Source organism: Amia ocellicauda, chromosome 12, assembly GCF_036373705.1.
Source record: "Amia ocellicauda isolate fAmiCal2 chromosome 12, fAmiCal2.hap1, whole genome shotgun sequence".
Classification (NCBI taxonomy): Eukaryota; Metazoa; Chordata; class Actinopteri; order Amiiformes; family Amiidae; genus Amia; species Amia ocellicauda.
In genome coordinates this window covers 12970194-12996699 of record NC_089861.1, presented here as the reverse complement: position 1 = coordinate 12996699, position 26506 = coordinate 12970194, and the positions used below count along the sequence as shown (strand labels likewise).

At 42.5% G+C, this 26506-nt stretch overlaps 3 protein-coding genes across 4 annotated transcripts in view; 2 read left to right on the top strand and 1 right to left on the bottom strand.

The window, feature by feature from the left end:
- LOC136764370 (probable E3 ubiquitin-protein ligase HERC3) overlaps positions 1-14636 on the bottom strand; it is a 55200-nt gene extending 40564 nt beyond the window's left edge. Inside the window, exons 1-9 of one of the 2 annotated variants that reach the window (XM_066718368.1) lie at positions 14561-14633; positions 13238-13295; positions 9612-9897; positions 7670-7829; positions 6684-6760; positions 5678-5899; positions 3533-3624; positions 2958-3088; positions 1184-1341 (exon numbers count right to left, since the gene is read on the bottom strand). In XM_066718368.1, coding sequence (XP_066574465.1) covers positions 1184-1341; positions 2958-3088; positions 3533-3624; positions 5678-5899; positions 6684-6760; positions 7670-7829; positions 9612-9837 — 1066 coding nt within the window. In that variant the 5' untranslated portion in view covers positions 9838-9897; positions 13238-13295; positions 14561-14633. Of the gene's footprint in view, positions 1-1183; positions 1342-2957; positions 3089-3532; positions 3625-5677; positions 5900-6683; positions 6761-7669; positions 7830-9611; positions 9898-13237; positions 13296-14560 lie in introns of both variants that reach the window. The other variant, XM_066718367.1, reaches the window with a different exon arrangement.
- Positions 14637-17566: 2930 nt separating this feature from the next.
- LOC136765080 (putative nuclease HARBI1) lies at positions 17567-18904 on the top strand. Its single transcript, XM_066719550.1, has 3 exons — positions 17567-18218; positions 18304-18560; positions 18734-18904. Exons 1-3 carry the CDS (start codon positions 17567-17569, stop codon positions 18902-18904), a joined length of 1080 nt encoding a protein of 359 aa, XP_066575647.1.
- Positions 18905-19896: 992 nt separating this feature from the next.
- On the top strand, positions 19897-26174 carry LOC136764374 (zona pellucida sperm-binding protein 4). The gene is made up of 15 exons (XM_066718376.1): positions 19897-20145; positions 20782-20946; positions 21130-21248; positions 21510-21711; positions 22075-22196; positions 22341-22440; positions 22583-22705; positions 23706-23878; positions 24031-24128; positions 24305-24432; positions 24594-24774; positions 25017-25158; positions 25433-25508; positions 25721-25823; positions 26079-26174. The coding sequence occupies exons 1-14, from the start codon at positions 19911-19913 to the stop codon at positions 25816-25818; spliced, it is 1962 nt and encodes a 653-aa protein (XP_066574473.1). The 5' UTR covers positions 19897-19910; the 3' UTR covers positions 25819-25823; positions 26079-26174.
- Positions 26175-26506: the final 332 nt, after the last annotated feature.

Below are 26506 nucleotides of genomic sequence, written 5' to 3'. Positions count from 1 at the left end.
CAAATATTTATGGACCTAACTGTACTTAACTTAAAACCCCATACTATTTAAAATAACTAAAAGGCTCTGATTTAGGAAATTATTAGTTAAATTAAGGGCTCATGTGAGCTCAGTTGGAAAAAAAAACAGCAAGGTTGAGGGTCCTCCAGTGCCAGGGTTGGGAACCACTGCTTTAGGTAACGGCTTTACACTTTTGAAATATGCTTTTGAAAGATTCTGTTGTTTCGACTGAATGAAAAACTGAAACTCAGATATAGTGAATTGCACAGGTATTAAACTCCCAAGGACTGTTGGACATTCTGTAGTGTTACAATCTGGAACTAAAATTGATTTAATTTGAATTTTCAGTCTCTGATCTACACAAAGTATTACATAATGTTGAGGTTGGAAAAAATATATATTATCTTTTATATTTATTTACAAATAAAAAAGGAATAGTCTTGATTGCATAAGTATTTGCCCCCTTTGCTATGAGACATAAATAAGAAGTCACATAATTAGTGGAATATAGTCCTCCTGTGTGCAATTAAAGTGTCACATGATCTCAGATTAAATACACCTGTTTCTGGAAGGCCCCAGAGTATGTCAGAGAGCATATTCAAACAACCACACCATGAAGAACAAGGAGCATTTAAAACAAGTCAAAGAGAATGTTCTGGAAAAGCACCAGTCATGGTTTGGCTATAATAAATTATACCAAACTCTGAACATCCCCCAGTGCACATTTAAATCCATCATTTAAAAAATGGAAAGAATATGGCACAACCACAGCTCTGCCTAGAGCAGGTGGTCCACAGAAAGCGAGTGACTGGGCAAGGCGGTCAGTGGTCAGAGAAGCCACCAAGAGACCAATGGTAACTCTGAAGGAGCTTCAGAGTTCCACGGCCAGGATGGGAGAAACTGTCCATATGTCAACTATTACCAGGATTGAGGTCAAGTGAATGGAGCCAAATATAGGAAAATCCTAGAGGGAAAACCTGCTTCAGTCTGCAAGAGACCTTGAATTGCGGCGGAGGTTCACCTTTCAGCAAGACAATGCCACAGCCAAAGCTACACTGGAGTAGTTTAGAAACAAGAAGCAGAATGTCCTAGAATAAAGGAAGCTGAGTGCCTTTAGTGTTCTGGATTATTGAACACCATATATTCTAAAGAAATGCACTGACGACAGCCACACACAATCTACCTGGTGAGTGAAGGTCTCCTTTGTGGGACAAAATGGTGCTCTTTACAGGTTGTGGGCTATTAGCATTGCCCCTGCAGCCAATTCCCAGTTGTCCATTGATGTTGCAGCCAAAAGCATAGACCATACCAGAAGAAGGCACAAACGCTAGGGTGTGCTGTCTAAAAGAATAAGAAATCGATGAACATTGAAATAAAGTCTACTTAATTTCTCTGTTACACACCAGAGTTTTGGGGCATTAGCTACACATAATGGCCCTTTAATCTAAATGAGCTGTTAGTGGGGTTTGACAAAGTAACCTGTTGATTACTTACACTCACCTAAAGGATTATTAGGAACACCATACTAATACTGTGTTTGACCCCCTTTCGCCTTCAGAACTGCCTTAATTCTACGTGGCATTGATTCAACAAGGTGCTGAAAGCATTCTTTAGAAATGTTGCCCCATATTGATAGGATAGCATATTGCAGTTGATGGAGATTTGTGGGATGCACACCCAGGGCACGAAGCTCCCGTTCCACCACATCCCAAAGATGCTCTATTGGGTTGAGATCTGGTGACTGTGGGGGCCAGTTTAGTACAGTGAACTCATTGTCATGTTCAAGAAACCAATTTGAAATGATTCGACCTTTGTGACATGGTGCATTATCCTGCTGGAAGTAGCCATCAGAGGATGGGTACATGGTGGTCATAAAGGGATGGACATGGTCAGAAACAATGCTCAGGTAGGCCGTGGCATTTAAACGATGCCCAATTGGCACTAAGGGGCCTAAAGTGTGCCAAGAAAACATCCCCCACACCATTACACCACCACCACCAGCCTGCACAGTGGTAACAAGGCATGATGGATCCATGTTCTCATTCTGTTTACGCCAAATTCTGACTCTACCATCTGAAGGTCTCAACAGAAATCGAGACTCATCAGACCAGGCAACATTTTTCCAGTCTTCAACTGTCCAATTTTGGTGAGCTTGTGCAAATTGTAGCCTCTTTTTCCTATTTGTAGTGGAGATGAGTGGTACCCGGTGGGGTCTTCTGCTGTTGTAGCCCATCCGCCTCAAGGTTGTACGTGTTGTGGCTTCACAAATGCTTTGCTGCATACCTCGGTTGTAACGAGTGGTTATTTCAGTCAAAGTTGCTCTTCTATCAGCTTGAATCAGTCGGCCCATTCTCCTCTGACCTCTAGCATCAACAAGGCATTTTCGCCCACAGGACTGCCGCATACTGGATGTTTTTCCCTTTTCACACCATTCTTTGTAAACCCTAGAAATGGTTGTGCGTGAAAATCCCAGTAACTGAGCAGATTGTGAAATACTCAGACCGGCCTGTCTGGCACCAACAACCATGCCACGCTCAAAATTGCTTAAATCACCTTTCTTTCCCATTCAGACATTCAGTTTGGAGTTCAGGAGATTGTCTTGACCAGGACCACACCCCTAAATGCATTGAAGCAACTGCCATGTGATTGGTTGGTTAGATAATTGCATTAATGAGAAATTGAACAGGTGTTCCTAATAATCCTTTAGGTGAGTGTATTGCACACATTTTGTAAGCAATTAAAATGCATCTCTATTATCTTTGTAAACTAAAAGGCTGAATGCACGCAGAGTTAGTTCCTTCTCATAAACAGACAAACATGTATAGGATCGCTGACTTTTCCTAATAACAGCATTCACAAGTCCTATGATACCCTTAAGTTACAAAATGTTTAGCCATTTTAAACTGATGTGCTGCAATTCTTCTTAAGAGTTTTTAGAAAATGAGGAGAGCCTCTACCTGCCACAGGCTATTTGAGATACTTCACTGCCCATCAGCTCCAGAACTCTTCTGGGAAGGACCTCGTTGTTTGTAGAATCGTGTCCCAACTGCCCTCCTGAGCCATCTCCAAAAGTGAACAGGCCGCCATCCTACCCAGCAGAGAGAGAGAGACAGAGACAGAGACAGAGAGAGAGGAGACACTTCAATATTCACTGCTCAGCCTCTGTTCACAAGGAAAAACCTTTTTAACTTATTTTTTTTCCCCTTACCTGTATCTTATCCAATGATTTGGTTGATTCTTCCAACGAACATCTGACTGATATACATTAATCACTTAATTTATATGTATAGGTGCATAAATAGGTGGAAATGAGTTGAACTTCAGTTTTACTAATGAATTTGCAACCAGCTTCTTATTTTGTCACTGAAAGCTCTAAGAAAACATGAAACAGAGACTGAGCTTTTCTGCTTCCAGAAAAAAAAATGGAAAGAGGATAAAAAGCTAATAATACTAATTTCAACACATCCTCTCCATGACTCAATTGATGCAAACTCAGATAACACTCAATAAAGGCTCAATAGCAGCACTGTACCTTTGTCAGGGCTGCAGTGTGCTCATCCCCACAACAGATATAAACCACCTTCTGTGTTCTTAGAGACTTGATATGGCAAGGAACAGCACGGTCTGAATGGGGGCAAAGCAAAACATACAGAAAGTACAGTATAATCAAAATTATTCAAATATAGTCTTCTCCCCCTTAAATCTGAATTTTGTCCTACAAGGCATTGTAGCACAAGAACAGATAGGGGATCCAAAGTCAAAATACAGCAGTGCAAAGTTAAAGCTACATCTAGTAAACACAAAACAAACAAACAGCAAACTTGCTGTTCAGACTTTACTTCATCTTTATATAATAACAACAAATTTATTTAATTAAATCCATTCATTGATGGTATAAATTTCATGATGTTATATAGTTTCATAAAAATATCTGCATGTACAGTGAGGGAAAAAGTATTTGATCCCCTGCTGATTTTGTACGTTTGCCCACTGACACAGAAATGATCAGTCTATAATTTTAATGGTAGGTGTATTTTAACAGTGAAAAAAGTTATTAATTGATTTGCATGTTAATGAGGGAAATAAGTATTTGATCCCCTAACAATCAGCAAGATTTCTAGCTCCCAGGTGTCTTTTATACAGGTAACGAGCTGAGATTAGGAGCACTCTCTTAAAGGGAGAGTAATCAATCAATCAATCAGATTCCAAACTCTCCACCATGGCCAAGACCAAAGAGCTGTCCAAGGATGTCAGGGACAAGATTGTAGACCTACACAAGGCTGGAATGGGCTACAAGACCATCGCCAAGCAGCTTGGTGAGAAGGTGACAACAGTTGATGCGATTATTCGCAAATGGAAGAAACATTAAATAACTGTCAGTCTCCCTCGGTCTGGGGCTCCATGCAAGATGTCACCTCGTGGAGTTTCAATGATTATGAGAACGGTGAGGAATCAGCCCAGAACTACACGGGAGGATCTTGTTAATGATCTCAAGGCAGCTGGGACCATAGTCACCAAGAAAACAATTGGTAACACACTATGCCATGAAGGACTGAAATCCTGCAGCGCCCGCAAGGTCCCCCTGCTCAAGAAAGCACATGTACAGGCCCGTCTGAAGTTTGCCAATGAACATCTGAATGATTCAGAGGAGAACTGGGTGAAAGTGTTGTGGTCAGATGAGACCAAAATCGAGCTCTTTGGCATCAACTGAAAATGGGTCATAGATGGGTATTCCAGCATGACAATGACCCAAAACACACAGCCAAGGCAACAAAGGAGTGGCTCAAGAAGAAGCACATTAAGGTCCTGGAGTCTCCAGACCTTAATCCCATAGAAAATCTGTGGAGGGAGCTGAAGGTTCGAGTTGCCAAACGTCAGCCTCGAAACCTTAATGACTTGGAGAGGATCTGCAAAGAGGAGTGGGACAAAATCCCTCCTGAGATGTGTGCAAACATGGTGGCCAAGTACAAGAAACGTCTTGACCTCTGTGATTGCCAACAAGGGTTTTGCCACCAAGTACGAAGTCGAAGGGGTCAAATACTTATCTCCCTCATTAACATGATCTTTTTTGAAATGCGTTTTTCTGGATTGTTTTGTTGTTATTCTGTCTCTCACTGTTAAAATACACCTACCATTAAAATTATAGACTGATCATTTCTTTGTCAGTGGGCAAACATACAAAATCAGCAGGGGATCAAAATACTTTTTTCCCTCACTGTACAAAGTCTCTACAGATGAGTGTACTTTGCACTTGTTAAAACAGTGGGAATGAGTAGGCTACATCGCTCTGCGATCCTTTGGACACTGCACTTTAAACAGTGATTTGAATAGCTTAAAGTGTTGCATTAATAAGCAAGTGTTTTGGACCGTATAATTATTATATAATCAAAATAGTAGCAACATAGGTTAGGTACAGCATGATTTTCAAATAGGGCAAAAGAAGGAGTTTGTTGCAAAATAATTACTAAAATTGAATTCTGCTGTTTTCTATTCAGCCAAACTCATTTATAAAGGGTTTAGATAAATATATAATGTATCCACCTATGAATTAAGTCTTTTACCGACATACATTAAACATAATTTTGCAACCGTCTTATCTGGTTCCTTTTGAAAAATATGTGTAGATGACATACTTTTTCATGTGAAGTACATTTTAGATGCTGATCATTTTATTCACCTTGCTCGTCATTGAGTCCCAGCTGCCCAGCATTGTTTTTCCCCCAGCCGAACACGGCCCCGGAGAGAGACAGAGCGAAGCTGTGGTCCCCCCCAGCGGAGATCTGAGCCAGGGGGATCCCAGATAAGGACTTGAGGGACTGGGGGGAGGGCTTGCTGGGCTCTCCTTTACCCAGGCCCAGCTGCCCATTGGCGTTCTGCCCCCATGTAAAAAGCTGTCCATCTACACAGGAAGACCAGGGATCAACAAGGGGAATGAGTAATGGAAACATAATAATAATTTAAAAGAGAATAAAAGATTAACAGTAAACAATGGAGAAAGTATAAGAAAAATAATCAAACCAGACTAATGATTCATGAATTTGGACATGTATTTCCTGTAATGTCCCTCCTGTTCTCTCTGGGCCCCTTCATCCGACTCCCATGGGTTCTCATACCACCTCTATCCAGATGATGCCCAGATCTCCCTTTCCTTTCCCTGGTCTTCTCCCTGCGTCACTTTACCCATGCTAGTCCACTACTCGGCTCTCTGCACTTCCATTTACTCCAGATTTCAGCTCACATCCAGTCCAAGACTTTGCTTCTTGCCTATGGCTGTCTTGACCAGACTGCACCTAGCTACCTCCAGTCTCATATCTCCTTCCAGACCACTCTGGTCTTCCTGTGCCAGAAGACTTAATATAATAACAATAACAGACTAAATTCAGTTACAGTAAAATAATCATAGTTTACTGTAATTCTCTATCTTTGTTGGAATATTTACAGTAAAATTTCTACCCTGCTGATTCTCATCATAAATTGTTTTCTTCTAATGTATTTTTTCGGTAAATGATAAATAACAATGGAAGCACAACATAAAACACAATGCTGAGTCTGAAGACTTTATGGAGTCATCCAATTTGTCTGGGAAGTGAACGCCAACAATAACAATAATTTTCAATTGAAACAATGGAAAGCTATTGAGCCTAACACAGTCAAATTATTTCAAAGCCTTGTGATCGTCCTACCTTTAGAAAGAGCAATGCAGTGCTGATTGCCACACATTACTTGACTTATTCGGTGTTCGCACAACTTTTTAATCAGCCTGGAAGAGTTAAACAGAATGTGAAGCAGAGAAGCAATTCACGTTCAAAGAAACAATTATATTATCCCAAACAGTGCTTAAAATTAATCAATTTAATTAAATATTTCCCTTGGTCTTGCTTTAATTGGCTCCTAATAACTCAAGCTTTCCAACCCAGATTAACCACTCAGATTCCCGATTAGTATGAGTAGCATTTGTATTTGTATGTACAGAGTAGCACATATAGTAGCATTTGTTTCTTTTTCACATTGTGGAGCTCAAGTTTATATACAGGTATTATGACTGCTCTAGAGAGGGCATGGAAACTAGCTTTCCAGGGTTTCCCAAGTGCCATCAGTGTAAACTGCACTTGCACTGCCACCTTGTGGGAAATCCTGGTCATAACTACCTATGAAACAGCTGAGAGTATCCAGGGATGTCTGGTCTTCAGGATCCAAACTTTGCTTCAAGCTGAGGCTTTTAGGAGGTGAAACACATAGAAGCCCCTTACTGCAATGGTTAAGCCTGTAACTTCACATTTTAAGAAGTATACAAATTTCAGATATGGGTCAGAGCACTAAGGTGGAGAAAAACTGTCTGAAAAAATCCTCCCTTCCAAAATTACCAAATTGATATCAGATAAAGCCGACCTTTTAAATCTTCCACATAAAATGGTAATAAAGCCTTCTCCTTCACATGGGAAAATCATCAAGGTGAACTCACTGAAAATCCCAAAATGAGCGGAAATCACATTGTTTATCAGGGGACAGCTTAGCCCTGAAGAGAAGCAGCCAGGCAGGAAGACAGATTTCAACAGCACCCGGTTTTTCTCTGACCTCTCCCCACCTCTGCACAGACTGACTGCCAGATCCAACCATGCCTGCCGTGTATAAACAAGTCAGTGCAAAAACAAACAGCTGGGCCACTCACCGCGGGACTCTCACTACTCCCTCCATAGTGCCCAGGCCCAGTTGCCCCTCGCCTCCAGCCCCCCAGGCGAAGACTTGGCCTTGTTCATTAACTGCCAGCGAGTGAGCCTGCCCACCGGACACTGACCCTATCTTCTGAGCATCCAGGGCTCCCACCAGTTCTGCAAAGAAAGATTCACAGCTGTAGGCACCCACACCATAAAGGTGAGACAGCTCCACATTACATAACAGGATGCATTTTTTGGCGAGGTCGACCATCCTGCACTGCGGGAAACACTGGTGTCACAAAAATGTAGCTCCTATCAGACTGCTCCATCTGTTTAACTGGTAGCATGTCAGTTTTTCAAGCTATGCAGTCTTATTCCTATCCCACTGGAATTCTCCGGGGGAACATATCAGAGAACCCAATAATCATTCCAGTGCTGCTTCTTCTGAGGACATGTGATCAGCTTTTGTCACTACACCTCTGACTGAAATCTGGAGATCAGCCCAGGCATGAGTGATGCTGTGAAATAGGGCAACAGCTCTGATCATTGAAGTGAATGAGCAAACCTGCATCCTCTTAGTTTGCCAGGTTCTGCGAATCTGAAGCATCACACATATCTTTTGCTGGTGGCATGCTATTCTCCTTTGATGCATTCTAAAAATATCATAACCTGCCTCCCTTGTGCTGTGAATCTAGCTTTTTATCATTGTTAAGCCTAGGCATTCAACGATTAACCGTTTCTTAAAACAGTAAAATACTTTGATCTCAAAAATTCAGAGAGCTCTCTTTTGTTTTCATAAGCTCACATCAAGCAGTATGTGTTTATTTTGTTCCACAACCATCCCTATAAAACCAAATGTCAGCTGTCAGGCCAGTTTTCAGCAGCACTAGGAATCTGAAAATTATGCTGGGCAATGAGTCATATCTTGAGTCATGGACACAGGTCATACTGTGGAAGACTTCATTCAGGGCACAGGAGTAGCCTGGATATAAAGAATCCAATTATATTGCTAAATATGAAAATACATGGAATTAGCACCACTGAAAATAATCTAAGGAAAAATAGTTTCCATCTAAAAAAAAAAAGAGGTATCATACATTATTTTGATTTGATAACTTTCTCATAATTGTTATATTTTAATTTTCATGTTTTTATGTATGGGATTTTTTTTTTTTTTTTTTTTTGTATTAAAATACTGGCTGCCAAAGCCAATTCACACAATCTTCAATTTGATGAAAAACAAATGGGAGTTTCGTCATTTTGATCAATCTTGAGGTATGACAGACTGAAATGAAGGCTGTCTTACAAGCAGGCCTACCTATTTTAAAAAGCAAATTATTTCAAAGCTTCTGGATCAAACTGAAAATGTTCACTGACTGTCATAGCTGGACAAAACTAGACATTGGTTTCTGTTGAGAATTCAGCATTATTGATCATGAAATGGGCCTATTTGTTTTGTTTTTTTACTACTGATTGTTTTTTTTTTTTAAATTCTACCTCATAGGAGCTAGAAACTTACTGTATATATACTGTAAATACTGTAAACTTACAAACATAAAAACAGAAAGTCATTGCCACTGTTTCATAGATTGACATTGTTCTAAAACACACCCACAGATGAGAAAAATAATGCTCCCACATGCAACTAAATATTTAATTTGTCTCTTCCTTATTTAGACTGGTTCTTCAAGGATATTATTGGTGACTGCACATTTTCTCTTTCTTTTATTTCAGATGTGAGGCACAGGGAGATTACTCTGAAGTAAATTTAAAAGCCAACATGCAGCTAATAAAAGTAGTTACAAAAATGTACATGATGTTGACTCCAGTAATGCTCAGAAAATACAGCAGTTAGAAAAAGAAAAGAAAATGTTTCTTTCACAGGCAGTATGGTACTGTGCAATATTCCTTCTATATTGGTATAACTGGGACAGGGATTGGAATACTGCCACCTACCTGGACTGGCTCCTGATTTTTCATGACCCAGCTGGCCAAAGCTGTTTGACCCACAGGTGTACACACTCCCATCATGCAACAAGAAAACAGAGTGGTGTCCCCCACAGGCAATCTCTTTCAGCTTCCTGCCGTTAAATGCTTTGCAGCTCTGCGGCTCATACACGCTGCCCTCGGAGTCTCCCAGCGCCAGCTGGCCTGCAGCAGTGCTGCCCCAACACAGCATCATCCTTCCACAGAGCTCCAGACAAGACGGTTTTCTCCACTATCCTCTGCACGGGGTGGTGGTCTGAAAAGAAACGAAAGAGACAAATGAAAGTGGTAAGTGGTTCACTGCAGATTGCACCAGGAGGGGGTAAGAAACCTGGAAGACGTCTGAATAACACCCGGTAGCTCTAATCCTGCTTATACAGCTAGAAACTCTCCCAGCTGATCACAATCCTTTGGAATAACTCCAACCCACAGCTGAAAGTGTAAGCCAAGCTGACACAGACGCCAAACCCAACTCTGTACAGGTGTTCCCAGAGCCAGCGAAACACAGAGAGGTGTCAGCATGAAAAACATGCAGACATCTGCTACACACTGTACTGGATACATTTCCAAAAGAAAATAATAATCCAAAGGACATTTAACGCATAATACTTTGCGTGAAAAAAATTACTTGGTTTAGATCAAAAGTCAAAATTGATATAGCCTGAGTAAATTTAGTAGTCATGTCTTATTTGAAAGTCACAACAGTGGACATCACATGAAAAGCAACGTGCCTATAAGCTGCGATTACAATAAAAGTAGTTTGATGCACTGCAAAGACAGTATAAATATGTCGCATACATGATAACAGCTTTCATAATTCTGTGCTGGTATTAAAAATAAATGAACTCAAATAAAAAAATTAATTAAAAAACCCTCACTCCAAGCTTCCTACTTTACTGAAGCTAATTCTACTGGAAGGTATGTCAATATTACACTGAGTGGATTTCACAGAAGGCTACCCACACTATAATTGTTTGATAGGATCCATATGAATGTAAAATTGTCACCAGTCTTTTGTGGCAGGTGGTGGTGCCTGCCTACCTACCACTCCACCTCCATAATGTGGGTAAATGTAAGTGATCCAAAATATATCTCATGCAGTATATATCAGGCACATTTTTGGCAAAAGTATGTTTCTGTCCAACTATAGTCCTTTGTAGCTATCCTGCTTTTCATCTAGGCTTCTCCAGAACTTTTTTCCAAAATGGAAATGTGGAAATATACGAGGTCCTCAATTGGTGAAGTTCATGCTGTCAGCTGCTAACAAAAAGTATGCATCAATAGCCATGTAATGATTTTCACAGAAGATAAAGTTTGCTAAATAAAAGTCACCTGTTTTGGGGACAAACACACTTATGACTTATACACTTCGAAAATGAGAGTTTGAAGCCTTCAGCACTGACTGGTATTTCTGAATCCAAATTCCCTCCTCGTACAGTAATGAAAACCAACTAAGGAGATTACAGAATAACAAGTATTATTTAGAATACTAAAATGTAACATTGGTACGATTATTAAATATTTCAAATCACAGTTTCCAATTGTCTGCTGTAGTGTGAATGTTGGACATCAGTGTCAGTTTGTCGCTTTAAAGTGAGAAATTCAGAGATATGCATTTTACTATTTATGAATCATTCAAAACTGAGCTTCAAGAAGAGTGAATAACAAGAAAACAAGAAAAGAACATTGAATCAAATATTTTTCTTCGAAAAGTGGGCATAGACTTTGGAGTTTGAGATGTGAATATGTAAATGTATGCAAGTATGTATCACCATCGGCCTATATCGATCCAATGCTGTATGAAAGCCTATCCAAGATGTTTCCACTTGCTTCGATCTGAAGCTTCTCTTTCCATGTCTAGCCTGCAAAGTGTATGATTTACTCTTCATATCTTCTATATGGTCATTTTCTAGGTATTTTTTCATCTCTAGAGATCCATTCAATAACTTCATTTGTCCATATTTAATATGTTCTTCTTGCAATGTGTCCAGCCCATTGCTATTTTAACATTTTCACACTTTCAATGATGTCACATATCTTGGTTTGTTCATTTATTTTTGTTATTCCAGGCAGACATCTTTCCATGCTTCTTTGTGTCATCTGCAGTTTCTGTATCATTTCTGCAGTAACTGAACAGGTTTCACATCCATAAATATTTGATTCAATATATAGCCTACAAACTCAGTCACCAGAGCTCTAATAAAACAACACATTGAGGAAACCGATATAACTATTATTAAATATATCTACAACAATGCTACCTCAACAATCCAACTCCACCAAGACATTGATGTACTAGGTGTAAATTAACAAAGTAATGGGAGCCAGATATATGATACACCTTGCTCAACTATCACTATCAATCATGTGTGATTTAAAAGAGAGATTTTTCCTTTACTGTTGTAATAAGGTTTTCTTTCAATATTACATAATTATTATTGTATTTCATTCTCATTGTACTAATTGTAAATAGAGAAACACCAATTCTTGGCAGCCAGACTGACAGGAAATGGCCTGAGAAAACAGTTTGCAGTGAAGTGGAAGAAACAGGAGCACCAGAACAAAGTCAGATGCTGGATAGTGCTGTATGTAACCGGGTGGCACAGATACTGTAGATGAGATGTTTGCCCTGATCGGGTTTGCTTATGTCCAACGTTTTACCCTCGAGTCATGTGGCTTCATTGACTCCCAACTGGTTATGAACAGGTAATGGCACTTCCAGGTCAGCTGTTTGAATAACAGCCTGTCTAAATGAATCGAAAAGCCATTTTGATCCGTTGGTTGTGAGGGCTCATGTGATTTGAATAGTTATATGCAGTCCTGAAATGAGTCCTGCATGTCCAGAAAACAGTTATCCTGCCATCTCAGATGGAAATCTAACGCACAAATGGTGAGAAGGCCCGGTACATGGAGAGCTACACCCCCATGTTACATGTAGGTACTTTCCCAGTGCAAGACACTGGCATGACTGCTTACTTTGTAACATTGTAACAACAATATGCAGCTCTAGTTAAAAGGTTTTGAAAACAAAAATCAAGAAGAATGTTAAATCAGAGCAACCTGGTACCTAGAAAGTGTTATAATGTAGCTTAATCTTTAAGTAAAGGATTAAGAGACTTACAGGCAAGTACTGTACCTTACTTAGGTTGTGATTTTGAACAGTAATAAACACAGGTATGACCATTGTCGAGTGCAAACAAGTATCAAGTGCAATTATTAGTATAAGTCTGACATTCCTTCAAATATCTAAAATGAATTAATGGGAATTATATCAACTTAAGCTCAGCACACTTGACCTCATTATCCACATCCACATTATAGCTAGAAAGCAGTAAAACTATACTTTTGGTATTAGCATTCACATAAAGGGAAAGTGAAAACCGTTTACAAACATGTCTAGCAGAATATACTAAAATACAATAATGAATTGTATCTCCACACACTGTGCTGACCAGCCTAGATGCATTTCACTGTGTAAACAAAATCACACTCACAAAACAATCAATGTGCTTTTTATTCTATGTTTATGCTAGTTCAGCTTGAGCTTTTACTTAGTTATCATTGAAAGATATGCACATGAATTAAAGATTCCTTACTGTACTTTTGCAGCAGGCAATAAGGCTTGTCTTCAGTTGAAGTCACATAAACCAAGGCCTAGTAAAAAATAATAATAAAAAAAAGCTCACACCATGTATTCAGGACAGTAAAAACCTACTGAAGCCAAAACATAATTTTAGCACACCAGTGTATGTGTGAGTGAGTTGGTGGGGAGGTGGGTGGAGTAAATAAAAATAACAATTCAAACATTAAACAGCATGCATTCTGCTTCTGTTTTCTCAAATGGTTTTATATATTCAATTGTGCAACCTGACATGCTCTGCAGCTCGGTTTCAAGAATTTGATTTCTAAATATGAAACCATTTGTCTCAAGACATGTAGTTCAACTGTAGTCCAAGACAATGCTGCCCTTGCCTACCTAATGCCCAGCAATTGCTTTAGAGAGGACTTTGCCAGTTCACGCCATGCACTATACAGAGAATATGCCAAATTCTGGGCGTAGGGAAGAAGGCAATTTAATATCACAGTAAATACGTTAGGCAGACCATCAGGCCCTGCCAAAGAAAGAGACTGATATTCAACTCCATCATCATGTAATCATCTGTGTGCTTAAGCATCTGAATGACATGTGGTTTCTTTTTCAACTCCATTTTAATCGTGTTGCAATATGAAAAAATGCCAAATTAATTAATAGAATCAGATGTTTAACTCTTGCACTAAAACCCAATTCAACTACATTCTGCAAGCCTTCATTTCTAAGCGTCATGTAAAGATCACATGCCATAATCAAATGAAAGTATACAGCAGCAAAATAAATAATAATAATAATAATAATAATAATAATAATAAACGTCTGTTACCAGTGTTAGAAGCAATGAAGGGCATAATTATTTAATGTCGAATAATGATTAACGTGCGATGTGTGTATCGTACTTCGCTCCCCTAACTCTGCTCCCCTAAACTCTCCTATCATGATCATGACAAATACACACACAGAAAATGGTGTTTCAACGACAGCACATCTGATTAATCACTTTACTGTCGCTGATCACCGAGACCGGGCGAATAAAGAAAGTTAACAAGATTAGCCGCAGACTGCAGAGGTGGACACAGCAGACGGTGCAAAGAAGCTGGTTGCTAATACCGAGGGCCGTTCAATAAATGGAAATAATTTAGCTGATTTACTTACACTACAAACCCACTCGAATGCATCATTATCGGCTAAGCCTGCCCATATATATATATATATACTTTCAGTCTTTTCTCGTCGACCCTTTCGTAGCGATAAGACACCGTGCTGTCTCAATAATATATGCGTGTGTTACAGATATTTTAAGTAAAGATACATGAGTACTGCTCACCTGTGCAGAAATCCGCATCCCTCAGTTGTTCTGTTATTCCAGGCTCAACCATAACACGGAAGTCGGGCTGCGTGTACGTCACGGTGTCACGTGGTCAGGCGGAGGCGAACACGCTAGAGACGGCTCCTCGGTTCCCAAGGTAACCGCTTGCCCCAAGAACCCGCGAAGCATTGTGGTCGGATCCCTTCCCGGATGTGCAGCTGAGGCCAATCCCGCATTTGTGCAAGCCTCTGTTTCCAATGCTGTTCTATTTCAAGGTATTGAGGTCTGATTTGAACGGCCTCATGTTCAAATATTTCTCAAGTCTTATGTTTAGATAGGTAGATATCATGGGGGTAAGCATTTGTTTTGCAAAAACAGCTGAAGACCAGCAACTTCAACTTCAGCAGATACTAGCAAGAAATCAAGAAGAGCTAGAAAAGTAAATGCATGGGTCTGAGAACAAACAAAAATATATATCCATAACTGAAAGAGGGGGGAGCCAGTGGAAACGTGTTCGGGAAGCCTTCATATACACCGATCAGCCATAACATTATGACCACTGACAGGTGAAGTGAATAACACTGATAATTTCATTATCATGGCACCTGTCAGTGGGTGGGATATATTAGGCAGCAAGTGAACATTTTGTCCTCAAAGTTGATGTGTTAGAAGCAGCAAAAATGGGCAGCGTAAGGATCTGAGCGACTTTGACAAGGGCCAAATTGTGATGGCTAGACAACTGGGTCAGAGCATCTCCAAAACTGCAGCTCTTGTGGGGTGTTCCCGGTCTGCAGTGGTCAGTACCTATCAAAAGTGGTCCAAGGAAGCAAAAGCAGTGAACTGGTGACAGGTTCATGGGCGGCCAAGGCTCATTGATGCACGTGGGAAGCGAAGGCTGGCCTGTGTGGTCCGATCCAACAGATGAGCTACTGTAGCTCAAATTGCTGAAAAAGTTAATGCTGGTTATGATAGAAGGTGTCAGAACACACAGTGCATCGCAGTTTGTTGCGTATGGGGCTACGTAGCCACGTGTCCACTGCCGAAAGCCTACAATGGGCACGTGAGCATCAGAACTATTTCCACATGCTCACATCAGAAGAAGGAAAACAAACTGAGTATTATTTATTTATTAGCTGACATCCCAAGACCAAAATTGATGGCAATGTTATACGTTTCCTTGGAATTCCTCTAGAACAGTGTATCATGACATCATTATTCAGTTATTTTGAGATTTCAGAACTGTAAACCATGTTAACATTCATACACAAGATATATTTAACATAAAGCACCAATTTATTTTTAAATGTTATATTATTATAATTTTCACACCATGCCCTACTTTTGACATGCACCTGGAATTCTTTATTTTGCATTGTTTACAGTACAAATAAATGCATTGCATTTGAAAAGATTATTAAATAATGATCCTTTCCTTCCCACATCACCTGCAAATCCTACAAAAATAACAAAAGAAAATATCTGTAAATAAAGAAAGAAAATTAATCAGAGATAATCGTTTGCTGGCACTTTACTCCACTTTCTTGTCAATTCGATATCATACCATAACAATTATTATGCCAGTGCAGCAGGAATGTTTGCAGAAATTGTCAGTGGCTTTTTCTAACTAAATAATATCACTAAAAACTTTTTATCAAGAAAGATACCATTGGCATACCAGGCACTAACCAATTATGTAAAATACCTTTCTTTACTTGTATGTTGTATAACAGGCCAACAAAACACACCACTGAACCATAGACAATGCCCCCAATTAACTTCTACCAAATCCTTCATGTAACGTCAGAGCGTGCAGAAGTCATTTTCTCAGGACGTTGATGTCGCTGTAGTCAGGGAGATTTAAAGCTCTTGCACAAGTGCTGTCACTGCCAGTCAAAAAAAGCTGAGGAGACAGCAAGGGTAACATCAACGTAGAAGTGTAGACATCATGGCAGATAACAGCTGGTTCAAACTGATTGAACAATGCTAATATTTCCAATTTCAAAATGAGATGCCTTTGCAGGTTTCATAAAGTATTAAAAATTGTATGTACATCAACAAGAAATACACAATTAAATAATGTATGTGTTAATTAATTTCTAACCTATGACCTGGACAACACAAATGCAATGCTTTGCAATTTATTGTTGGAAGTGCATCAGTAAATATCTGAGCACAAAGAAACAATTGCCTCCAAGCTTGATAGTTTTGTTCAGGTAAAAAAACACCTACCCAGAAAATGCTACTTTTTTTCCTCTTCCAAGTTATGAAATACAAACCAAAAGTTTCTGATGGTTTTGGCTGTGGAGTCATATCCATCATACTTTGTAGTCTGTACACAGAAAGGTGTAACTGATTCATCTGTGTGTATTAAATGGAAGGAAAGTGCCAAATCTCCTCACAAGCAAAATAAAAATATACAATTTGCAAAGATCACTACCTAAGGATGGCCTTGCTGGGGTGATGTGTCTGATATCATGCTTTATATAAATGAGTGGAACTGGTAACTTTGGTTCTGTATGATTCAGTTACAATTTCATATGAATATTTTTTCATGTTTTTTTTGTTTTTTTCCAGATACATTTTGATTTAATCCATGATTATACCACACAACACTTGTGTCACGGCTACAGACCAGGGGCCTCATGTATCAACGCTGCGTACGCACAAACACTTTGCGTATGCCATCTTTCACGCTCACGGTCGGATGTACTAACAGTGAAATGAACGCAAGAATGTGCATTCCTCCACGCCAGCTTCATGTCTGGCGTACGTACATTTCTCATGGTTTTTGTCAATTGGCGACTCCTACAGGCAATGAAGTGAAGTTGCAAACATTACACTACGAATTGTTGTACAAGTCTATCGCACCACCACCTGTGAGAAGCATTGCTATTAATTTGCAATTTATAAAATAATTAAAATACTATTGTCACACGAGCCTTACGGGAATATTCTATCAATTATGCAAGTAAGTAAGAACATATAAAAGCATGCGCAGATTGATACAACCCTTAGTCTATGGCAATGGCAGCGTTGGCCTTATTAGAGGACTTTGCTCATGGCAGAATCCGAGGAGAACGAGTTTTTAGGGACCACAATGATTTTCTGGCAAACGATGCTGACTGGCTTATCAGCCGTTTCAGATTTCCAAGGGCTGTCCTCTTGGAGCTCTGTGCTGAGTTGGGTCCGGATTTGGAGAGAGAGACAGCAAGGAGATGCGCATTTACCCGCTCCCCTACATTCCTGGCAACTGGTTCGTTCCAAAGGGAACTGGCAGACTGCTCAGGAATTAGCCAGTCGTCTTTGAGCCGTGCAATGCCGGCTGTATGGGACGGGATCATCCGCATGTCTATCAGTTATATAAGGTTCCCATACGATACAGTAGACCAGCCAAACATTAAAGCGCAATTTGCAGCGATAGCCAGTTTTCCTAATGTAATCGGAGCGATCGACTGCACACACATTGCTATAAAAGCGCCATCTGAAGAAGAATTTGCATATGTGAATCGAAAACATTTCCATTCAATAAATGTGCAGATAATATGTGATGCACAAATGCGCCTAACAAATATTGTAGCAAGGTGGCCTGGGTCAACCCATGATTCATACATCTTTACAAACAGCATGGTTGGGATGAGGCTCCAAGCTGGCAGGGTGCGCGATGGGTGGCTTCTTGGTGAGCGATGCATTTAAAGTTATGGTTCTATTTAATTTTATTTTTATTATTGTTTTTGCTGTTTAATTATTCAACTGCCCATCAGGAGACCGCGGTTATCCACTAAAGACGTGGCTGTTAACCCCCCTCACCAACCCACAAACTGACCAAGAGCGCAGCTACAATGATGCCCATTCTCACATTCGGTCAGTAGTAGAGCGGGTGATTGGGCAGCTGAAATGTCGGTGGTGCTGCCTGGACAGGACCGGGGGAGGCTGTTATAGCGCCCTGACAAGGTGTGCCGCATCGTGCTGGCCTGTGCTGAGCTGCACAATGTCGCACACAGGCACGGCATACCACTTGGTGAGGTGGCGGCACCGCCAGATGACCCGACCCAGGACCAATCAACAAACCATTCAGGCCCGTCAACATGTGATTGCGACAATATAAATGGTAATCAGAGACAAAGTTAATTTTTTGACCAATTCCTTTAATGAGTGGCTTATGTCTGTGACTGCGTCAGTGATATTTTTCAGGTGACTGTTAATTTCTCCGATGGCCATAACGATTTGTGTCAAGACGTGGCCAGACGGACGGGCCTCGGCACTGGGGGGAGCACTGGAAACGCCAGAGACACTGGAGACGCCGGACACAATGGGCCCTGGCTGCTCCGGGGGGGCGGACGTTCCTGCTGTTGCACCATATAAATCAAAATAAACACAGGCACATGTTAACTGAGATTTGAGTCTGTTCCTTATTCATGGGTACGTAAAATCTCTGGTGTACTTTTGGTCAGCTACATTGCATGCATTTGAAAATGAAATGCAGGCTGGTAAGCTATGTGTACCACAGTTAAGCAAACAAATTGGAAATTAGTTACCTTCGTGGTAGTAAATCTGAGTCTCCCACAGCATCAGATACTAATCCAGAGAGGCAACTCTCTGCTCAAAGGGTGTAAGTTCATCGACCCCTGTATCACTGCCTGTTAACTTCCACCTTTAAGAAGAAACACCTGCATGCCATAAAGCAGGAACAATACAGCAATATTATTGTTATTATTTATTATTCATTATTTCTTAGCAGATGCCCTTGTCCAGGTTGACTTACAAAATATAAGCGCAATACAAAGTGCAATAATACAGTGCAGTTCAAGGCATAATACATTTTACAAATTCCAATTTACACAAGTGTATTTGAGATACACAGTAAATGATATATAAATTCGGGTAGTAGTTGCAGGCAGGCTGGCCAGGAGGGAGTTGCTGTAGTCCAGGAGGGAGAGGACCAGTGACTGGATGAGCAGCTGAGTCGAGTATGATGAACTGCACAAACATAGAGGAAACATTAATATATAGATCAGATATAATTCTTAATTCTTTGCTGTTTTGTTGTCACTCTTGTATTGTGTTTGTTCTCTTAAATACTACAAGTTTTGCTGCCTTCTAAATACATGTTGGCACTGTGAATTTGCTGTGCGGTATGTCTTACAGGCAGGCAGGTAGGCAGACAATCAGACAGACTGACATGGCAACAGAAGAAAATGCCCGTGCCTCCATGAGTGTGTGAGAATGCTGCCAATTAAGAGCCGAGACAGCTGATTGGCCGGGTGATTGGACCATGGCTGTTTGCAAGCCCTTGCCATAATCGGATAAGGTACATCAGTATATAAACCTGCTAGGGGCAGTAAGCTATTGTTCTCTTTTGGTCATCTTGATGTTCAGCATGTTGTGTATGGGAGGAAAGCTAGTGCTGTTTTTGCTGGGGCCATGGGTCTTCTGTGGTTTGTCATATGCTCAAATGGAGAGTGGAGCTGACTTTGATACTGAGGATGACTTGTATAGCAGGGAGAAGAAAATGGCTGAAGCTGATGAAGATGGGGATGGCATACTCTTGGATGACTACACTCCTCTGGATCTCCATGGGTCTAATGGTGATGCTGGGCAAATGGGTAATGTTCTTCCCTAGCCTTGTGTTCATGGTGATGCATATAATCCTCCTCCTTCAATCTGCACTGCTCTTGATCTTCATCCTGAATCTGTACAAGTAGCTGCTTTAAACAGGGTTTGAAAGGTGATGTGCATTCCAGCCCAATGCATGGGGGCAAAACTATATCCTCCTATTGGGTTACTCCTCAATGTGCCGTGTCCTCTCCCCAGATGAGGAGGATGCCACCTTGCTGTTTACAGAGATGGACTCTGACTGGCATTTAACGGAAGGTGCTATGGAGGCAAAACCTGTTAGGATTGGCCGATTTCTGGTCTTGGACTGCTTGTGCGTTCATCTGTTCTTCCAATTGGTCCTTGCTGTGACCCTCACCCCTGCTCTTGATGTAGGGCAGCCTTTCCTTGTACATGAGCAAGAAATGTGTAGGGTGGGTCACTCCTGGCAATGGTTGAATCCATTTGAGCTGTTCATAGTGGTGTGGTTAATGAGGGGGGGAAACCCTGTCTGTGGAAAATGGTTGTGAAGTCGAAGGGCCTTTGCTTAGTCATTGCACACAAGGCACGTCTAATCAAAGGCACTTAAAATGTACCACATGGTGTGGGATAAATGACCAGTGCTAAACTTCGTTGGTCTGTCTCAGGTGACGAGGCTGGTGCTGGTGGCCTCCCAGATGATGCTGAAGGCTCGGACTCCAAGCCTGAGGAAGAGGACCTGACCCAAGTTCCACAGCCAAGTGTCTCTTGTAGGGAGGGCCACATGTTGATCCAATTCTTGCAGCGTTACACGCAAATCTTCCTGCAGAAAGGTGATTCACACTCGGTAGCTGAGATCAAATGTCACTGCATAACTCTGACTTTAAATGCTTGAAAGGGGTGGGGTGATGCTTCTGAGCAGGGTTGGGTGTAACTTGGTGTGAACAAAGGGGGGCACTTGAGGTGTTGAAGCCTCTTCCTGGCCTAATGTAACTATTTTGAATACCCCATTGCAGCCAGAATGAGACTACTCCCAGTTCTGAAGCTCCCCAAGTCCTGTAAGCACACTGTGAAGCAAAGCAATGGCAGCTTGGAGCTGATGGCATCCTTCAAGGGCTGCTATGTACAGACTTTGGTAAGGGAAGGTCCCCACTGCTTTCTAAAGGCTGCAACATTTTACCACAGAATAACAGACTTCATTTGTGAGTGCTGTGCTTTTCAATGTAGTAGTAGTAGTAGTACAATTGGGTAACTTTTCCTGCAGTGTCTAGACTGGTAAAGTCCCTGTTCACCCTTAAGGTCTCACCCTGAGAATGGATTCAAAATCTAAAGGGGTATTGCGGTTTCAAAGGAGCCTTTAAGACTGACCATGTTGGGCTCTAATCCCTTTCCACAGAGGAAGGACAACGGGCTTCATGCAGCACTGAACCTCCAGTACTATGACCGAGTATCGAAGAGGCAGTTTGTGACCACTGTGTCTTGCCCAGTGACCACCCCTCCAACGCCTGAACCTCCCAAAGGCCTGTCCATCTCCTGCAGTGATGCGTGCATGACTGTGCAGTTCCCTGCTGGTCCTCTGTCCGCTGTGAAAATCCTGGGTGAGAGCTGGGTTTGTACTTCAGAAATGGGGAGGATTGCCAACCCGACTTCTGAACAGCTAAGCTGCAGGAAGCCCTGAAACCAGGCTCTTTATTGGTTTGGACCTGCTAATTGCACTTGCATGCAACAATCCTTTAGTCCCGTAGATTGGCTTCTGCTTATTCCTTCTGTGAATGCATGGATCTGCCATTTGACCTGGAGTCCATCTACTGGAGCTTCAGTTGAAGGGTGAATGACCCTGACTGAAATGGTGAAGGTTCTCTAGACCTGATCAGATCCAGTATTGCAAATGTCAGATTACAGCATCTCTGAACCAATACACATCCAAAGACTGAGCAGATGTTCTCAATTCCTCTCTGTAGACTCCTCCAAAACCTTGGTCCCTGTGCTCCACACCCCCAAGGACTGTGGCTATGGCTTGGTGAAGAAGGATGGTAAGAACATCCTGACCATCCCCTACACTGCCTGTGATGTTAGGATTGTGGTAAGCACACTATTGCAAAGTACAATTTGACCCATGGCATGCCATGGGTTTTCTGTAATGGTTTGAGTGGCTTCCATCAGGCCTCCAGGTGTATATATCCTCTGCTCCTTCAATGTACTCCTTCCCTGTGCTCTGTCCTCACAGGAGGAGAGGTACATTATCCAGGTGGCTTACTTGACTAGTGGGGGAGAGCGAGCAGAGATCCAGGTATCCTGCCCCTATAAACGACCTGTGCCAAAGCAAGGTGAGTCCTTGGCTTTATTCTTGGATCCAAAAGGATGATTCAATGCAGGGGTCTGGGGGCGCACTAATGGCTCTAAGCCAGGTTTCCTTCCTCCACTTCAGAAACTGTAGATGCCTAATTGGTTGCTCTTTGTACCTTGCAGGATGCCAGATCCCCAAGAGCCAGCAGGTGTCTTGTGGTCCCAGGAGAACAGGCTCCAGAGCCTGCCTTGCCCAGGGCTGCTGTGTAGACCCTGACACTGGCCTCTGCTACTATCCCCTGGAAGGTATGTATGCCAATCTTTGGCTGGCCAGGCTTGGGATAGTGCTGTGTAACTTTAGGTCTGTATTCCAGCTACCTTTCTGCTCCAGGCATTGACGTGCAACTTCCCTTTAGCAAAGCTGTGCTGTTGAAGGAAATGCTTGGCTATTGGCAGAACTCCTCCTCTTCAGTGGGGTTAATGACCGTGCTAAGATTGTCCTTTAGCACTGCAGATGCTTGACTTTTAGGCTTAACTAGACGATTATGATGACCTGCTAGGAGCTGTCGGCAGTAGCAGACCTAATATGGTAGCTTTATCCTCTAAGTTGTGTATGAAGCATCTGCACTACCAGAATGGCATTTGCCTATAAACTGGTCTGTGTACAACGGAATCTCCAGTTGTAATGGCCTTTCTATAAATGGTGTACAATCTGGACAACTGTATGCTTGCAACATTCAGCTGGGATGGTATAAAGAAGTAGCACAAAATGAACTATTGGTTGGTCTAGCAAATGACCTGAAGTGGATGGGCTACATGCTTGGCACTGCTAATTCGCACATCCCCTGTTTTTCATATCTAGTGTCCTTCAGGTAAGGGCTGCAGACTGAATTGACTCCATATGTTGGGAGCAATGACTGCTTAAAAGTAACCATCCTGTTTAAATGGTATTCGACTGTTCGCTTCATGGTTTCTGGCAGTTCTTGGTGAATCTGGATTGACTTTATTGCAATCCTGCCTTTTGTACACTCTGGTAATTTGCTGCTAGCATTCAGGTCAAGAACTGGGAACTGCATCTTTATTGCAGAGTAACTTCATGTGAAAGCCATTGCATTGGTCTTGGCAGTTCTACTGTTGTGATCAAGGCTAGTGTTTTGGAAGGTAGAGAACTGGTTAGAAAGGGACTGGACTTCAGTGCAGCTGGAATGGTGCTTTGATCCAGTCCATTTGATGGTGCTGGAATACCTGCAATTCAGTAATGGGGCTTTTTGACAGCCTAGTCTCCCTGTGCTTCCCCCTCTCCTAGAATGCACTGCTGACCGGCACTTTGTCTTTGTGGTCCACCGCACTATCACTGTGCCCCATGTGGACCCTGCCTCCCTGGTGATTGCTGGCAACAAGTCCTGCATCCCGGTCATCTGCACAGCGGACTTTGCGGTCTTCAAGTTCCCTGTGACTGGCTGTGGAACCCATGCGTTTGTGAGTAAAGCTACTGGTGTCTTCAAAGCCGCTGGATCTGCAGTTCACGCTGCGCTCTGCAGCAAGGAGCTACCCAGTAAAATGCCTATTGTCGTCATTCAGGATCCATCCGGTTGGCTTGTGTTGCTTGAAATAACCCCTTGTGTTCTTAGGTGGTGGGAGAGACTACGATCTACCTGGCTGAAGTGATGGCCCTGGCCCGGCGCAATAGCCTGAACTATGGAGTCATCACTAGGGACAGTCCCTTCAGGTAAGGGCGCGTATTGGGTGTGCCACCTGCCTCTTTGTGGACATGCAGGTGTGCTCTACATGCCAGGATTCCAAAGCCTGCTGTCCCTGTAGTAAGTGAAGTGGAGCTCCATGTTGAGCTGGACCATAGCCGCCTTGCTTGAAGGCCCTTGTGCAGAGCTGCCCTTTTGTGTGCAGGCTGCTGGTGGAGTGTCGCTATGCAGAGGGGAACTTGGCTAGCGCTGGATACCTTGTGAAAAACCCCTCCCTGCCCAATGCAGTTCTGTCCCATGGAGTGTTTGGGGTGCAGCTCAGGATTGCCACAGGTGAGCATGGGATCCTTGCGGACTAGGATTAAAGGTGGGTGGTTTCCTCCTCTGTCCAAGCTTCCGCCTCCAACTGCTGTCTTTTTCTCTCTCTCTCTCTCTCTCTCTCTCTCTCTCTCTCTCTCTCTCTCTCTCTCTCTCTTCCCCCCCCCCCCCCCCAGATGACACGTACAGCCGGTTTTACCCTCAGTACCACCGGCCCCTGCGGCTCTTGCTGGGCAGGCCAGTCTTCTTGGAGGTGCAGCTGCTGAATGCCCCTGACCCCAGCCTGGTGCTGCTGGTGCATTACTGTGTTGCCTACCCCCGCTCTGCACAGGCTGTCTGGGTGTTGATCTATGAGGGGTGAGTGCTAGACCTGGAACTGTTCCACTGGAGGTGTTCTTGGGCATGACTACATCAGAGGGGGTTAAGCTGATGGTAGCAGTATCTTTCATATGTGTGCTGTGCATCCCGTTTACCACATCTTAAGCACATGCTCCAACTTGACCCTTTGAAGCACTGATCGATTTGGCTTTTAACGGGACACCTGAGAAGCAGTGCTGTTGGTAACCAATAAATGACTGCATTTCTCCTTTGTTCCCCAGCTGCCCCAACCCCCTGGACTATGGTCACACCTCTACCCTGCACATCCTCCACAAGCAGCCACTGCCCAAACACCACCGTCGCTTTGAGATACGCACCTTCCAGTTTATGGATGGTGTGACGCACCGCTACCTCAAGGAGGAGGTGAAGGACTGTGCACAGTGCAACTTCGAGCACACAAGCCTGAATAGCCCTTGGCAGTCGATCTGATTTATTATTGACCATGTATTCCCAGCCTGGGGAAAGCGGTGGAAGGGTACCCTTTGAATGTAGTGGGAGTTCTCCAGACCCAGGATGTGTACTTCTATAGGCAGTAGATTTGAAGGGACTGTGGCTCTTGTGGAATGCTCTATGGGGCTATTGGCAATGTTTGGACCCGCCACTCTGAATGACTAATGGGTTTTATGCCCCTCTGTAGATCTACTTCATGTGCTCCACGGAAGTCTGCTCCCCATCAGCCAAGAAGTGTGTGGAAGGATGCTTTGATGGGCGCAGTGAGTGCTGGAAATGAAGCCTTAATTTCCCTGGAGATTGGTTAAAGGCCTGGCTTCTTGGTGTATTGAGGCTATTAGTTTCTGGGGTCCTTCACTTGAGATCCACTTGGTGTGCTTGCCAATCCCAGCTGGGTATTGGGGGAACCTCCCTTTTAATGCAGGGATATTGCCAGCAGAAGTGTACATGCAAAGCTCTTCTCCCTGCATTCCAGAAATCCCAGTGGTTGAGGACCCCAATGTGGACAAGCGCTGTACCAGGAAGTCTTGCCCAGGAAAGGCCAAGAGATCTGCAGACCTCCCAGCACCGTGATTTGGGTAAGCATTGGCCTGGTGTTCTGGAACTGTTCTACTAAACCAGGGAGGCCCACATGCCATTTACTAGCAGGGTCGGTCTTAAGGTTGAGTGCCAACACAGTCTGCACAGTGTGGGTTTCAATCCCTTTGTTGCCAAATGCTTCGAATTTTGTGAGTGTAGCCAACAATCCCAACTTCTACCCATTCCATTTGGCAAAACCAGCCAGAAAGCAAGAACTGGTTATTGTAAACTGTTGCTTGGCTTTCTTCCCACAGGGCTGCAGTGGAACCTCTTGCTGTCCAGCTGCCTGGCAACAATGCAACTGGATGTTATTTGAAATGCAAATGCATTTGAATAAATGGTGAATCTGACCTGGTCTGTGGGTTTGATTTGTGATGTTAATGGTGCATCCTCTTGCCATGTGTCAAGCTGCTGTGTATTGACTGCATTGAGTACACCTGCTTGGATGGAATGAATCATGGTGTACATGTACACCATCTCTATTCCAAAAGGCCATGGATCAAGAGTATTGTAACTGACTGCTATGCCATCAAGCAGAGTCCCTTGGTAAAATGATACTGCCCAATGATGCTGCAATGGTTTCTTGGAACTTTGGCATTGAAATTGTAAAGTAGGCAAGTGCCCAACTAGCTTGTTAGGTTGCTTGCTTGGATGGCTTGGTTCATTCCAACATTAACTGTAC

What these genes read in the sequence shown, in the direction of transcription:
- LOC136765080 (XM_066719550.1), top strand. Translation starts at nt 17,567, where the DNA reads ATGGCAGCGTTGGCCTTATTAGAGGACTTTGCTCATGGCAGAATCCGA. An exon ending in GCGCGATGGGTGGCTTCTTG is followed by an intron (nt 18,219 to 18,303) that starts GTGAGCGATGCA and finishes ACTGCCCATCAG; the next exon opens with GAGACCGCGGTTATCCACTA. An exon ending in CAGGCACGGCATACCACTTG is followed by an intron (nt 18,561 to 18,733) that starts GTGAGGTGGCGG and finishes GATATTTTTCAG; the next exon opens with GTGACTGTTAATTTCTCCGA.
- LOC136764374 (XM_066718376.1), top strand. Translation starts at nt 19,911, where the DNA reads ATGTTCAGCATGTTGTGTATGGGAGGAAAGCTAGTGCTGTTTTTGCTG. An exon ending in GCTGTGGAACCCATGCGTTT is followed by an intron (nt 23,879 to 24,030) that starts GTGAGTAAAGCT and finishes TTGTGTTCTTAG; the next exon opens with GTGGTGGGAGAGACTACGAT. An exon ending in ACTAGGGACAGTCCCTTCAG is followed by an intron (nt 24,129 to 24,304) that starts GTAAGGGCGCGT and finishes TTTTGTGTGCAG; the next exon opens with GCTGCTGGTGGAGTGTCGCT.